At 35.4% G+C, this 17,088-nt stretch overlaps 1 protein-coding gene across 1 annotated transcript; it reads left to right on the top strand.

Annotated features, from left to right (window-relative positions):
• On the top strand, positions 1-14,869 carry slc47a1 (solute carrier family 47 member 1). The gene is given in 18 exon segments (XM_055043829.1): positions 1-284; positions 571-672; positions 3,060-3,128; positions 3,198-3,346; positions 3,704-3,746; positions 5,646-5,690; positions 6,153-6,250; positions 6,865-6,962; positions 7,821-7,934; positions 8,464-8,531; positions 8,632-8,740; positions 9,556-9,631; positions 9,715-9,784; positions 9,864-9,996; positions 11,837-11,931; positions 13,357-13,461; positions 13,549-13,831; positions 13,834-14,869. Coding segments are annotated over 18 exon segments (1,956 nt in total). The 5' UTR covers positions 1-71; the 3' UTR covers positions 13,920-14,869.
• Positions 14,870-17,088: the final 2,219 nt, after the last annotated feature.

Here is a 17,088-nt window from a genome sequence, read left to right as displayed (position 1 = left end):
CCTCCCTCACTCCCTCCTTCTGTTGCTCTGCAGCTTTTCTTTCCTGTCCTGTCTTCTCTCCCTGCGCTTGAATGGAGAGGCCGGGTTCTCTGGAACCTGCACCCCCCTTGCAGGGAGCAGAACCCATTGCTGGGGTTCATGCTGCCAAGATGGAAGCGCCTCCTGTGGATGAGGGGGCAACATTTGCCAGCTCCAAGCTGTTTTGGTGTGCGTGTGTGAAGCGTTGGCTGCCTTTGGCCTACAGAGAGGAACTTTATCACGTCTTACGACTCACAGGCCCCCTGGTGAGTAGACGGAAACTGAAGTGTTGCTCTTTAATCTGCAAAACGCTGCGATCGGAATGACTTAATTTGATTTACTGTGTGATGTGCTGTTCATAACCCAATTTAATAGTGTAATCATTTCTGAACATTTTATGTGTGCTAAAAGTAAAAAGAAATGCTTCTGCTTAGGCATAATTAGCCCATGGCTGCTAATTTCACATGAATTGCTATCTAACGTCTTTACTTTTTAGTTGCCTGGATGCAGTTAGTGGTAGTTGCTAAATCAGTCCAAACTGTGTTTCAACAGCTGCTGTCCCGGATTCTGAACTTTCTCCTGCCGTTTGTTATCACCATTTTTTGCGGTCACATTGGAAATGCAGAGTTGGCTGGATATGCCCTTGCCTCAGCGGTATGAAATTGTTCTTTTGCAGATTAACAATGCCATAAAGTTTGCGTGTGCATCACTGTGTGTGTTAGGTGATTAGAAAATACGACAGGTGTTTGAATTGTTATTTGAATTGTTGAATTGTTCTTGACAGAACGCATCTTTTTATTGACAGGATTCAAACTGTCATCAAATAAAGCTTAGAAAATTATGCTTATTTTTTTAGTTCTAGTTCATTCACTTTCTTTATTTGTTTTGATCAAGACTTGTTTTCTAGTGAAGTTGAGAAATGCGATTTCAGTTTTATTGTAGGACATAAGGGGGCTTTAATGCAAGCAATGATGTTTTCCACACTTGTGAAAGTTCTCGAGAAGTTTTGCAGAGCTGTTCAAGCTCCTCAAAAGAAAGAGTCAGTTTATGTCATTTATTTACAAAAATAAGGTTTAGTCAATATTCATAGAGTGATCATTCAGAGGTTTGATGATAAAAAAATTGTTAAAAGGTCCAAAAACTTTTAACAAAGCTGGGCAACACAGGACACCTGAATGCATTATGGGAAAGAAAGCAAACGAGCAAATTAGTATTACTTTGGCATTTATGACCTTCCTAATCAATGCTAGTGGCCAAACATTTTCCCTGAAGGTTCTCTTTCCACTCATAAAGCAGCAATGCTTCAAAACAACAATGATTTAAGATTAGCTTGAGAAGCACAAAGACTTTAATGTATGGACTTAGGCAAATTCACCAGAACTCCATCTAATGGATCAAGGGGCTTCACAGATTACAAGGCTGATCAGTGGAGGCCCCACTTTGCAACTTGCAGGATCAGCTGTTAACATCTTAGTGCCAGATACCACAGTGCACCTTTAGAGGTCTGGTTAACTCCACCTCTTTGAGATGTTAAGGCTGCTTTGGCAGCAAAAAGTGGTCATGATGTTTTGCCTGACTGGTTTTTTTAATGTTTCAAAACATCATTTTGTTCTTAATATGTGGAATTACATAGCACTTTTAACATATGAAAATAGTCTAGTGAAGAAAAGACACCAGCTTATACTTTGCTTCAATTAAAAAAAATAATTTGAACTTCTTTTTAAACCATTCTTTCTGAAATATTTTCTCAAATGAGTTTAAATGGCTACAAAGCTCAATGTGGTATATGGCAGATAGACTATGCTGGTCAGGTTTAAATTTGCATGTGATGTAGAGAAAGTAATGCATCATTCATGTAAGAATATTTTATTGCGGTTCATTTTGATGTCCCTGTTGATCTACTGCAAAAATGTTAATTGTTAATAAATTTGTACTGAGTTATGTATTATTGTCGCCAGAATACTGTTGGGTTTCTTGATCTCCAAGTGTTTGTATGTTAGACGTACAAAATACGACGTGTCAGTGGCGGAACGTGATTTGGATAACACATTAAAAAAAGATCCAAAACAGCAGAAAAAAGAAGGCAATTAAATTGACAAATTAAAATAGTAAAAGAAACACAATTGATCCTGGTTCACGGTTGCATGTACAGTATCTTCCTGTCTCCAGTCTGTCAAACTTTCCATTGGCAGTCATTAACTGGCTTCTATCAACATCTGTGCAAGGGTAGATACACACATTTCAGACTTAGTTGAGCTCAGAATAATTAAAATTTAAGTTTGAAGTAATCTTTTAATCCTACCAACATGTTTCTTCAGGTTAAAATAACATTTATTATTGGAATAACTCAGTCAGAATCCTGACTTAAATCTGACAAAGTACCTGTAAAGAGACCTAAGCATTAGGGTTATGGCATGGAGATCTTTTGGACTCAATGACCTCTCTGCAACGGTCATAGTATCAGTGGAGACAGGCAAACAGCTGAGCGCTGGTAATGTAGTCCTTTTACTCGATCTATTGAGAATTGTATAAATAATTGCTGACATGCCTCTTTTGGAAAAATTATATCCAATCTAGATTTTTTTTTTTTTTTGGGGTGGTGGGAATGTATTTCTAAATTCCTATCAAACAAATTAATGGATAAACCAGAATTAGTCTGAATTTAAATCTGACAAGGGTCTGAATGATGACAGGGTTAAAGGTTGCAGTTGCAGCAGTGATGCTCATGCCTATAATTTTTCTAGTTCCCCAATACTCCAGTCACCCCAGCTTCACAGCCCTAGAGGCATGTAACTTTTTTAAAATATAAGAAAACAATTTAAAAGAGAAGATCTTTAGTTTATAAGACTTTCCAGATTTATTGTAAGTACGTGCATTCTTAAGACCTATTCACCTCTGACTAATTTGTATTAAGCTTAAACCTAGTTTGCAAAGTTGATAACAAAACATCTTTTAATTGTAGGCAAAATCTAGATATTTGTGTGAATCTCAGATTTAATGTGAAACGTCTCATAACTGAGTTTTGTTGTCTGTTGCTTTAGACGATCAACGTGACAACAACTGCAACAGGCTATGGCCTGACGATGGCGTGTGATACTCTCATTTCTCAGGTGATCCGAGTGCTCCATCTGGGATTTATCGTGCTTGAAACAATCCACTGAAACGTCTCTGTTTTGCAGACATATGGCAGCAGGAACATGAAACGTGTGGGAGTTATTCTACAGAAAAGCACCCTGATCCTGCTCATGTTTTGTCTGCCTTGTTGGGCTCTCCTTGTCAACTCCCACAATTTACTGCTCCTTCTTCAGCAAGAGCACGAAGTGGCCCGGTATATCCTGCAGCTCTGAAATCTTTATACTCTGTCTGAGCGAAACGGTGATTCAGAACATAAACTACAAAAAAAGGCTTATCTTCAAGGCCAAAGCTGGAATCCTTATCAGTAAAACTGACAGCTAAATTATCTTTAAGCAGTTTATTATTTAGCTTTCTGTGTGCCTTTACCAGTGGACTAAATCTAGTGAGACTCCAAGTGAAGATTTCTATCTCTTTAATTTATTTACTACATTTGCAATAAAGATTTTAAAAACACAATTTTCATTTTGCAGAAACAGGGTATGAAAAGTCAAAAATATAACTGTTTATGGCACTTGTTCAAAAGTTTATTTTTTCTTTTGTAACATTTCAGAATCGCCCACCTGTACGTGATGGCGTTTCTTCCTGCTGTTCCAGTGAGTACAATAAACTAGTCTATTTCTATTTAAATATAAACTAAATGCATATTTAAAAAGTATGTATATGGTCAGTAAAGCAAGTCAACAGAAGCACTAAAAACTACAGTTTTACCAAAAATGTTCCACAGTGGGAAAATTGTAGTTCTGTGCCGCTCTGTGTTAGTTTTCCACAATATCCCTGCAGGTCCTTCAGGTTTAGCATGGGACTCCTGAGCCCATTCTCCATTGTCTAGTCTCAACCTAACCGGTTAATGTCTGGTTTGGTTCTAGCCAAATTGAGTTTATTGCCACTAAACGTGAGAGTGAATATGGGTAAGAACATGAGCGGGAATCTGACATTGTGGTTGAAGCTCAGATGATGCAATTTTGGACATGTATCCTTGGGTGCCAGCAATCTCTCTGTATATTTGTTTGTTGTGAGTTGCTTGTTGTATGTGCTCTTCTGCCACAATAGATTAAAAGGTTTGGACCTGAAGGCTTGACGGTAGAATGATTCATTTGCAGCTCACCATCTCGTCAACTACTACGGCCTCATCTTTGAAAATGATGGTGGAGATGTAGTTGTTTGAAGAGTCTCAAAGGTCCGGCCTTTGCTCATCTAGTGACGTAAATCACGGGCCAATCAGCAGTCAGCAAAAATTCTTGTGCGTAATACATGGCTTGTACCGTGCTTGAGGTGGTTATGAAAAATGGGGAGGAACCATGTTGGACCTGGTAATAGAGATGTGGCTTTAGCTGCTTTCCTGATCGATGATCTTTGCCTGGGTTGACAAGTAGATGACCATATCTTAATAGTGTTTCGAAGGTAATGGATTGTACTTGATGTTATTGCCTGTCACCTGAGTAAAAAGGTTTGAATACAGATTCTTACTTTGTGCTGGTCGAGCACACAACATGCCAGATGAAAACACTGAAGCCTGTAGTTGGATGTGACAGAATGCTACGACAGTTCTCGAACTAGAAATGGAAAAATAAATCATTTACTATTTAAATTGTAGGGCTTCACACAATTTGCATGTGTCCAAAGTTTTGTGGGCGTACTTACTTTTTCTGCAACTGAATATAGGAGTTTGTGGTGTGTGGTTTCATACAAAAAAGAATACAAATCTCCATGCTAAATTTATAAAAAAAAAAATGTGTAGAATCAGGTGAAAGCCAGTTCATTCATACATTGAATCTTCTGAAATGAGAGGTGCATTTTCTTTTTATGATGGCTGTAGGATCATGCTTAAAGACAAAGTAAAGCTTAGAATAGTTGGAATGTGTTTGGTTGATAGTTCTGCCATTCCTGTTTATCTTTTCATTCTCATTTCTAATGAACTAAGATAATCCAGCAATTGAGTAATGTAATTATTCAACTGCACCCTGAGATGGATAAGAAACACAATTTCTTTTTGAAAAGTCAATGCTGAGGGCTAAGCTGTTATCATCATAGCTGGCTTTCAACAAAAATAAGAAAGACGCGGTATACCAAGCTCTTTTTGCCATCTATGAATTTAAAACTTTTTAACAACTGATTTTGTCTTATTTAAAAACTCTACCGCAATTTGGAGGCGCCACAAAAATATGAGAGGACACAAAGGACACTCAATGACCTCCTGAAGCACATTAACCTATAAGAGTGAAAATATCATAATCTGCCCATAGAGTTTACTCTTGAATGTTTAGTTTTCCAAAGTTGATCCACTTTTTATTTCATATTTCACTCTAAGATATGACATTAAAACAGTACTGTGGGAGCTTTATTGATATGACCTACTTATGCACTTAACACTAAATAAAACATTTGAGAATCAAGGATCTCAATATTATCATAAAATTGTAATGTTTTAAAGAGACTGTACAACAAGAGATATGTGAGATATAAAAACTGACTTTTGTCTCTTTTTGTTCCAGGCTATGTTTTTGCATCAGCTGCAGGTTTCTTATCTACAAAACCAGGTACATTCCCAGAAAAAGTATCCTGCTGCTCAATTACCTTATATCTCAAAGTCTGAGTTTGCAGAAACTTGTTAAGGAAAAACCTTTCAACCTGTTTTGACAGTTTAACTGTATTTCTTCTCTGATCCTGTTTTGTATCCTTTTGCTGATTTTATTAGTTTGCCTAGTTTATTGGTGCCACGGTTTTCTATTGAACTTTCCAGTTTGCTACCTATCTTCATGGTGTCATACATGTCCTCCCTGACTGGTTTATCAGATTTGATCATTATGATTTATTTGTCTAAATGATCCACTAATATTTGATCTTGTTGGATAATTTCTTTGATGTACATTTTTCTTATAAATGTGACATTTCTTGATATGTTTCTCTTCCATTTCAAGTTTTATGGCCAGCCAGTGTTTCAACATTGTCACTGCAGACTGCCTTTCTAATTATAACTTCTATATTTTTGTATTTATTAGGGAATCATTCTACCTCAGATGTACACGGCTGCAGTAGCCAACATTTTGAACTTGGGGATCAATTTTCTTCTTATTTCTGTGCTCAAGATGGGTGTAATGTAAGTATGCCTAACATTTCCTGGCTTTGAAATTTTGATGGACTTTGTATCGACTGATATGGTATCAACTCTTAGAAGTCAGAACAGATAAAATACATAATAATCAATATCATCAAAAGAGCAGGAAGTCAGAGACAAAGGGAAGGTATCGGTTTATACAGTCAAGAAGATTATTTCCCTGCATTTTATCTTATGATTTGTCTTTGAAGAGTAACTTGTTTTTTGTTCAGACTGAGCCAGCAGTTCACTGACGTTTATTATTTTTGATCTTTATTTAGAGAGAAAGGGTCAGAATAGGGCAAAAACAGACAAGAAAGAAATGTTACGGCTCATTCCAGATTCCAGCTGGACAAACATTTGATTCATCAGCAATTTGACCAATCGGGCCTCCTTGTTCGGGTCATGTCTCCCCACTCTTCACTTGCTCCATATCAACCAGGAACACCTGCTAAGGGCCTATTGAATGATCTTACTGTTCCATTATGTGCAATTCACAGTGTATGTTTTTCCTCTGTATGGTTCTGCAGAGATACACTTGTAAAATTACATCTTTTAACCGTCTGCCGTAAACCAGATTAAGAAATAAATCCATTCTGTCGTGCATGTGTTTGCAGTGGATCAGCAGCTGCCAACAGCCTCTCTCAGATCATCATTTGCCTTCTGTTATTTGGCTACATCAGGTGGAAGAAGCTCTATAAGCAGACATGGGGAGGTAAGATCAAGAGGCTCTTTTATCAATAGACTGTCATAAAAATATTCTTGGATTGTTTATTTCTGTTAATTCTGAAGATTATGGATTAAAGACAGTGAAACATATGTTTTTCAACATTTTGCCTGAATAGCACCCTTGTTATGTGGCATGGAGGTGATCAGCATGTAGATCTGCTGAGTTGTTAATAGAGACTTTGCATTCACAACGGAGTCTCAGAGGTGGACAGAGTAACCAAAAAATTTTTACTCAAGTAAGAGTAGAACTACTTCAGCATATTTTTACTCAAGTAAAAGTAAAAAATAGCCATCCATGAAATTACTCAAGTAAGAGTAAGAAAGTATTTGGTAAAAAGTCTACTCAAGTACCGAGTGGTTGATCAAATTATCAATCATTTAATATTTAAAAATAACACAATGAGATGGACCAAATTGTAAAGTTAAGTGGAAACTTTGGTATTCTAACGACCAAAATGACAGATTTTAGGGACAATAATGGCAACTTCTGAAATGTATAGAAGCTGCAGTTATAATCATTGCTAATACATCTTTTTTACCTAATTTTTTCCTTTCGCCTAACTTTCCATTGATACATTTTATAGTTTCCCTCCTGGTAAAATGTTTGACTATCTACTGTTTTCCAGATGATTCTATGGGATGTGACATATGATTTCTATTTACATAAAAAAAAAAACTATTCTAATGTAATCAAAATTTTCCTCCAGTTTAGTTAATTTTATTCATCAAAATTTATGCATAAAATTAAAATATAAGATCCTGACAAACTAAAAATATTACAGATATTCATCTGGGTTGATGGAGTCATGCTTTTTACTCAGAACCTGGATAAAACTCTTTGCAGGTTGGTCCACTGAATGTCTGCAGGGCTGGGGTTCCTACATGAAGCTGGCTGTTCCCAGTGCATTCATGATCTGTTTTGAGTGGTGGGTCTGGGAGGTTGGAGGTTTTCTTGCAGGTATGTGTTGTATTTTTTTCTTTTACACAATTGCATCATAATTTTGATGGGATATTTGCAAAATCTTCTTGGCAGACTGGATAGGGTTTCTGTAAATTGGTTGGTTTCTTGGAATGGAACAATGATTCCCAGCCTGTGGAAATCCTTAATGTGTAATATGATTTATACATACAGAGAATAAAAGAAAAAATAACATTTCAATCATTGTATGTTGATTTTACACCTACATCTGTCAATTACAAGTCTGTTCATGGAATAAAACTCAACAAAAAAAAAAGATAAATTTACCATATTGGCTCAATTTATTTATTTAGAAATATGCTTTACTTGCACAAATATTAACTCTTCAGAGTAAATTTGTCAGGTAAATGCATCATTCTGAAATTAGTCTTTTTTTGTACATTCTTTTTATTGAAAGAATGTCGTATTGATTTAGTTTTGCATCGGTCCAGTAATATTTGTTGTACTTGCTGACATGCACTTTCCCAAAACTGTTATACTCAAACCCAAAACTTTTTTTTATTCTTAGGTTGGCTTGGAGAAGATGACCTGGCTGCCCAGCATCTGATGGTAGAAATAGGAGCCATAACATACATGGTACGCATTATTAGAAAGAATGATCATGATTATAAGTGTTTGAGAACCGGGTCTTATTTACAAACCTAACCTTGACTGAATAATTTGTACTTTCTTGCAGTTTCCTTTAGGAATCCACGCTGCAGCCTGTGTGCGTGTGGGGAACGCTTTGGGAGCCGGCAACACATCAAGAGCCATAATCACCTGCAAAGTTGCCTTAGTTGTTTCAGGTATGAAGATACATAATGCTTGCACTCATAAGTTAAATATGAGTGAATCTGATACATTGCTTTAAAAACATGTGACATGCACAAGTAATCAGCCATTGATTGATACATTTGATGTGTATTTGATGATGATTGCTCTTGAGGATTTTAACACAAGTTCAGCAATACGGCTTGTTTGCTGTTCCCAACATAATTAAGTTACTGTATCATGTTTTTGTCATGTAAAGCACTTTGAACTGCCTCTTTGCTGAAATATGCTTCATAAAGAAACTTTATTTAAAGGGTTTTTCAGTGTTCAGCTTCATCTTCTTCAACTTTAACCAGTTTCTTCTGTGTCTACCCCCACAAGATGCTACAACCACCATATTTTACTGCGGTGCATTCAGAGTGTTAGTCGTAGTTTTCTGTCACGTATGATTTTTATTTATGCTACATATTTCTTGGGTTCCTTGAAAGGCTTTCAGCAAACTGCAAATTGGATTCCTTATTGCTTTGATTTTGTCAATCTTCTGTATATTTATGAAATGTGTAAACAAATCCTCCATGGCTAACTCAATGATGCTTTGTTTTGGTCTGTCACATGAACACCTCTAAAGTTATAGTTTATAATTATAGTTTGTGGTTTAAATTGGCAAAAAGTGGAATTAATGTTAGTAAAAGACATTTTCAAAGACTCTAAATTAAACAGCTCGGACACATTCCTACTGGAAGGAAACTGCTTGTGTTATGTCCAACACATATAATGATTATAATTGCGCATCTCTTAACACCAATCTTGAACAATTTGTAAAGTGTCATATCTTTTCTTTGCACCACAGGAATGCTGGCTTTGTTCCAGGGGTTCATCCTTGCTGGCTGTAAGTCCGTCGTTGGCTACATATTTACCTCAGACGAGTGAGTCTTCAAACTAACACACATTCATTTCCATGCAGTGAATAAGCAGCTTTGTTTTGATGAGCTCACCTTGTCTTCTGCAGCAATATTGTGCAGCTCGTATCGGACAACTTGACAGTTTACACATTTCTTCAGTTCCTTGATGCACTACTGGTATGTTTTAATTTTGTGTTTTATTTTAATTTGAATATTTTATATCAATAAAATGTTTTTTTTTTTTGTGATCCTTCAGTGTGTCTGCTCAGGAATTCTTGTTGGATGTGGGATGCAGAAAATCGCAGCCCTGTCAAATTTGATATTTTACTACCTCATCGGCCTACCTGTCGGAATAGCACTGATGTTTTGGGCCAAGCTGCGAATATTAGGTAATTTGTTCTTAATCATATTTTCTGTCCATGTCACCACATCACAGCATCAAAAATGCCTCCATATGCTCTTATCCAAACATTTTGCAACTGGTGCAGAGACTTCTGGGTGTTTTGTGTGGAACCTTAAGTTAAGAATTAGTAAAAGTCCTGTTTTCCCAAGACATGTTTACATTCTGTTCAGTGCATCTGCAACTTTCTAAGCTACAGAAGACTAAATGTTAGGGATGCACCAAATTTGCTATTTGATTTTGATACAGCTACTATGGCTGTGTTTATCGATATTTACCAATACAATAGAATTATACAGACAGCCCTATACTTTCTGCTTCTGTGTAATAATCCCCCACAATTTGGACTGGTTATGTGGCATTTATTGCATCACAATCACAATAATTGTGATGCAATAAATGCCACATAACCAGTCCCCTCAACACAAACAAATGGCAGCAAGATGGAAATAAAACTGGTTGTTCATTTGGCTCAGATTTACTTATCAGACTGATATTAATATGTTAAAAAATGACTGACATTGGCCAATACCCATGTTGAATGTTTGAAAGTGTTTTATGAGTGGGCCAAATGTCCTTTTTTTTGCATATTAAAATGTAAAGATTAACTTTTTACAGTACACTGAAAACGTCAAGGTTCTGCCTTGTAGAGAGTGAAACCTGAAGACATGATTCTCAACTGGAAACAGGTTGAATCCGCCATCTGAGTCAGAGACATGAATAAATAAATAAATAAATAAATAAATAAATAAATAAATAAATAAATAAATAAATAAATAAATAAATAAAATTATGCTGTCATACAGATAATGGACAGACTTATTGGGGTTTTGTCTGCAGGAATGATGGTAAAGAAAATTTGTTGCGGCAAAGAAAGAGCCAAACTGAATGGTAGCTCTGCTGATTTACTGGCCTATCAATTGTACAATTTTATTCTGACTAAAACAATAACATCATGGAAACAAGTTGCCATGTGTTTCGCTTGATCAGTTTCATCAAACGTTGTCCATATCAGGAAAGCCTTTTTGTTGGATAAAGCAAACAGACTTTATCCAACTATAAAGGTCAGATTAAAGGATACGACTTTTAATCTGATCCTTAAAGGTCAGATTTAATCAGTCAGTGATTCCCTCATGGGAATTTTATAGTAGCAGAAATAATAATTGAAATTTTGAGCATCATTCTGCAGCATACAGTGTCACTTAATTTACTTTACCTTAATCCGAATGTTGCCCTATTTTCTTGCATTTTCTTTACATTTGTTAGTACATTCATACTGAATTCCTAAGAAATGAATTGGAAATTATGTTCGATGTTGATATTTCAGCCAGTTATTTGCCATACACCACTCTTCCAACCATTTATCATTTTTCTTCCCTGCAGGCCAAAATTTGTCTTCTGCTTTTTGCTATCCACTTAAATCAGACCTACACAGAGCGGCGTCACTCCTCTGACCTTGTGAAATAAGATGATTATAGTCTCTGTCAATACTTACTTTGTAAAGCAATTAGGAACATCATGAAAAGTGTTAGAAAGTGTGTTGGACGAACACATATTTCAGACTTTCCGCTTTCACCTTCGAACTGAAGGCAAATGCTCTGTAAAGTAACTTAAACAATGGATTTGGAGCTATATTATTTGTTTTTTTACTTTAAATAGATAAAAAAAAATGGGCCCAAAAGGAAAATAACCTGTCATTATGAGTATTTCAGTTAGATTCAAGAATAAAACATCTCAAATAATTCATTTGGTTACTTTATTTTACCTAAATCAAAACTTGCTGAAGAGCGTAGTAATTATTTGTCATGTTCGCTAATCTGTCTTTTCAGGCTTGTGGCTCGGTCTCCTAATTTGTGTTTTCATTCAGACGGGTTTCTTCCTTGCTTTGATCTTTAAAGCTGACTGGAAAAAAGTGACGCAGAAGGTGAACTATTCTCTTCTTTCTTTATAAACGTATACAAATGTTCAAATAAGAAGTAGATTCAACTAAAAAATATATGTATATTTTGAGGTCAAACTAAACTGTCATATATATGTTGAACCTTAATTTATGCTTTTTCAGCAAAGAGTATGATTATTCAATCTGTTGTATTTACATACGGATATTTTTTCTGCTGTACCAAGTTTGTTTTGTTACTATCAAATTTGTTCAAAGGTTTTAGTTTGGTTTGTTCTCTTCAGTTTGCACCAAGAGAGCAACTTCAATTTACAATTGCTACTTTATAAAATAAACTAATTACATACCTGTGTACTTTTGGATAAATGTTTATTCCTCTTATTCATACAACATTTAATGTTTACATCAACATTCATAAAAATAATCATTCTCAGACTCTGCAACGCATTTGTCAGAAGGATTAGTCGTATACTCACGTAAGGAAATTACTCCAGTGAGGAAATATTTATTTAAATAAGATTTTATTGACCAAACATATTATTACATGCAATCAAAGATTGTATCTATTAACTCCAAGGTCAATTTCCTGAAGTTTAATTGAAGTAGAAGAAGGGCAAACAAAATAAAACAATTTTAAGTCAAAATAATGTTTTATTATTTTTTGAAAGGCAAAAAATAATAAAACAAAATCATAAACTATGTGGAACCTTAACATGTTTTTATGTAACTACTGATTTGTGTGCTGTAATTTCCTTTTGGACACATCTCTGAGGATTTATTTAGTGATAATAATTTAATTTCAAAGTGTAAACAGTCAGCACCAGTTCACCAGTTAATAGCTAAACACCCTTACTGAAGCTCAAACAGTTTATTTACAGTTTGTTTATAATCTGACTGTGTTAATTCCCTTTTGGAAAAGATTGTTCTTGTGAGTGAAAGGTCAGATATGTTCAAGGCAACTACAAATGATCAAAGCTAATTAATAAAATCAAAATAACTTCAATCATCATAAAAGAAATGTATAGGACTGACAAAAAGCAGATGTAGAGCAGATTGCAAAAAATTACTCTATATCCTCAATTATCGAAGCAGGGATAAAACTTCTAGCTTGCAGCGACACATCATTGCACGTTGATAAGAAATGTTTTCCTTTCAGACCAGAATAGATCAGCTACCAAACAATCAAAAGTGTAAAAGCATGAAATTGCAAAGTTATGAAATGGTGAACATCTTTAAAATATAAAGAAAACATTTTGTAACATTTATTCAAAATGTGGATAATTATCTCAAAACACTTGTCTACTCACAATTCCCTCTGGAGTTGTTCCGTGTATAACTATTATTTTTGTAATTAGATCTTTTATTATTTTCTGGATCATTTTTTTGTAAATGACAAGTTTATATTGAGTTTTGTATTTGTGCCTAACTGGACATCTCGTCAAAATGCTTTAGGCTCAGAAGAGAGCTGGAAAAACTGTGGTTGTGGCCCCACTGCGTCCTGTTAGTGCCGTTCTAAATGAAGCGATCTTACCGGATGTCATTGACTGCCCAGATTCGGTAGGTACACATTTCTCTCTGAAGCTCTGACCTACCATGCATGCAAACCTTGCATTTTCTATAGTATGTATTTTTTTTATCCTAAAGGCCCAAGAAAAGAGCGAAACAGCTCTCAGAACAGAGGGCTACAGTCGGGTAAATACCCAAGATCAGGAGCTGAAAGGAGGCCATGAGTCAGAGGAAAGACACACCAATGCTGCAGTAAATGAGAGAGACGCAGAAAAGAGCAAAGAATCATCTGACTCAAAAGCTGCAGAGAAGCTCTCCACCTCTCAGCTGATCATGCGTCGGGGACTAACTTTGCTGTTCTCAGTTCTTATTTTGATAACAGGGGTTATATTCCAAATTGCTTTTCCTGTAGCAGCACCCAGTACCACAGTGTGGCCAACGCCACCTTAAACTGGGTTAATTTCTCCACTCCTACACCACTGGATGCACTTAACCTGACCACAAGCTAGTGAGCTTCTTGGAAAGGAGCCCCCTGTTGACAACATATGATTACTGCACTGACTCCATGCAGGGGGGAGAAAAAAAAATGCCTTATTGGCCAACTGCTGAGTGAATCCACAGAAGCCAGCAAGCAATATGAAACTCCACGGACTCTAGCAGGAAGAACAAATGTTTTGAAGTAAAGATCAGGTTTTAGTCCTCTGAGTCAAAAGTACATGGCTGTACTGTGGTGAGGAATATTGAATCAAATTCCTCCAGCACACTAAGTATAAAGTACCAAATATGCTGCTATCAGTGACGTGCGGTGAGGTTCATGACTGGTGAGGCTCCACCACAGTCAGATGTACAAAACAAAAATCAAATATGGAAGCTATATTTTAATTTTGACCATAACTAATTAAAGCTACTAACAATATAATAGCAAGAAAAATAAAAGAATATGTAAAAAGGTCATTTTAAAAAAATTATATGGATGTTTTCTTTAGCTGACCTCTTTTCTGATTAAAATTGAAAGTTATGTATTATCTGACCTTTATGTTATATATACATGAACGTCTCTGTCATTTTGTTGTAAAAAAATAAATAAATAATTGTTTCTCATTTTTACTTCATTATCAAAATCTGGCAGCCACAGAGAGTGGCTTGAGCAGTTCTGCTTGTATTTCCCCCCTGACTGTTTTCAGTCTTTTCAGTGTGTAAAAGAAGAGCACCTGTTGCTGATTGTGTCTATGATGCTCAGCACTGCCCCCTATCACTGAGGCATGGTACTTCCTGTCTCACTCCGAGTATTTTCACAGCACAGTGATGGCTGATCAGAAAGACTAAACATGCTACAAACGTTCATTAAATTTATCGAACATACCGTGGAATGTCAATTTATGTAGAAAACGTGTAATTAAACAAATACATTGGAATGTGCCAATTAACTCAGTTGTGATAATACAGCTTTTCAACTTTTCTCTCCTCTGGACTACTTTTTTACTAACTGGAGCATAGTTTTTAACTTTAAAAACTTCAAAATTCAAATTTGCTTAAATTTTCTCCTCCACATTTATGATTACAACAATGGCATTTAAAATGGTTTTGCTCTTCACACGGGTAAGAAGGCCTTGTCTACAACACTGCCAGCTTCTGATTAGTTAACTTGTACATTAAATAGTGGCAGCCTCACCCACTCACTTTGAGGGGTAAATCTGACAGATAAATGCAGCATGTGACCATAAAGAAATTAAATAAATAGTGAAATAACTGTATATTTTTTATTTGTAAATTGAATTTTGTTTTAATTATTGAAATCAACAACAATATTAATTTAAAGATTTATTTACTTTTCTGAATTTTGGCACTTTTGGACTTCCATACAAATTTGGGATGAACATATTATTGATTTGATTTCTGTGTGCATTACCCTGTATAGTAAAACCTTAATCCTTAAGTAATTTCATCATGCTTTAGAAAACTAAACCTTGAGTGTAAATATGTATTTTGTACACATGGAAAAATTACCTGAACAGATGTAAATATATGTCACTAAATAATATGTTAAATAATGGTTTTATTTTTGTGTCATTATAAATTTGTTCGGAGTTTTGTATTGGCATGATTAACTAATTATTTTTTTTTTTAAATGAACAATGTGATTGTGTGAACATTTTATGAATATTACCGATAAGAATAATGAAGTTAATCAAGAGAAATCAGGGATGACGCAGAACTAAAGTCAGACACATTTATTAGTTTCAAATAAATGTGGCAGTTTTTGGTATTTTCTAAAGGCACTGACATCAGCAAATACAAAAAATGCATGGCTTCTATGATGCATAGACAAAAGACTGTCCATTTTATTGATGAAAACTGAATTTCAACTATTTATTTCCCAATTAGGATTCATCATCACATAAGCACATGCTAGACGTTTTCCAACAACATGACACAACAAATAAGGTAGCATCATTTCTTAAGCAACCATGGTACACCATGACTCTGAAATACAATTCAGACAGGAGATTTTTGTCTCTTTCCGCTTGTTAATGATGCCACAGCATGTTACTGATTGCAGTCTCTGGAGGTAAGTAGGCCAAGATTGCAGTCTCTGAGGAGCCTCTGGCAAGATCTCTGCTGATGAACAAAATGTGTCCATGTATGAATCCAGCCTGATTTACATATTGAATAACAATAAATTATTTTGCATTTTATAGGACTAAAACAAAGAAGTGTCTGCTGTAAGAGTAGTGTCTCAACTATGATCTGGTTTTATACTGTATACAAATACCTGTCAAAACTCATCAGAATGTGCTATAGTTGTAATAATACAGCAAGCTGAAAGGAATGCTTTAAAGTGAACTTTACTCTTCGCCATTTTTGACATGACATGACTTTTTACACACTACATTTACTATACTTGCTTCATGTGCCTCATATAAAGAAGCAGATCAGCTATATTTGGAAGAAGTTAAAAGAAAACAAAACAAGCTGTTTAAGTTTTGACATTTTTTGTACCGGGAAATAGCACTGTGCAGTGAAAGAGTATTTGCTACCTGACATGTTTCCATTGCTTTTCAGTTTTATTGCAACCTAAATAAATCTAAATGTTTTAGGTCATCAAGCAGTTTTTAACATCAGAGAATGATCACCAGTCTGAATAAGAACTTAGCCTCTGAACCAAGGAATTTGGCACAATCGTCTTGCAAAATGAATTGTTTGAATTTAGACAGGTTAAAGGGTTTTCATGTTATGCATTTATGGTTTCACTAATATCAGTATCAATTTGTTACATGTTCCCTGAGGAAACAAAGTTGATCATCAAAATGTCACCAGCATGTTTGACTGAGTTATTGTATTTCTCATGTCTTCTCATGAATGTAATGATACATACAAGTTCAACTTTGGTCTTGTAAAACAACAACATATATGCTGGTGAAAATGTTTTTGTTTTTTTTTTTGACAAATTTGAGATGCTTATTTTTGTACCCCTAGACCTGTAGGATTTTCACCTTGAAACTGTCTGGCTCTGTCTTTTTCTCATTGTTGAATCCCAAATACTCCAATTTAGTGAGGCCAGCTGTTCTTTAGATGCTGTTCTGGCTTCTTTTTAACCTCCTGGATGAGTTGATGTTGGACTCTTGGAGTGAATTTGATTTCTTTAACCTTTCAAAACCTTGGCATTCTTGGTGTCCT

The sequence above is a fragment of the Poeciliopsis prolifica genome, unplaced genomic scaffold, assembly GCF_027474105.1.
Source record: "Poeciliopsis prolifica strain line A6 unplaced genomic scaffold, Auburn_PproV2 SCAFFOLD019, whole genome shotgun sequence".
NCBI classification, from domain to species: domain Eukaryota; kingdom Metazoa; phylum Chordata; class Actinopteri; order Cyprinodontiformes; family Poeciliidae; genus Poeciliopsis; species Poeciliopsis prolifica.
The sequence above is the reverse complement of the archived record's forward strand: the minus strand, read 5'-3'. Positions and strand labels throughout refer to the sequence as shown.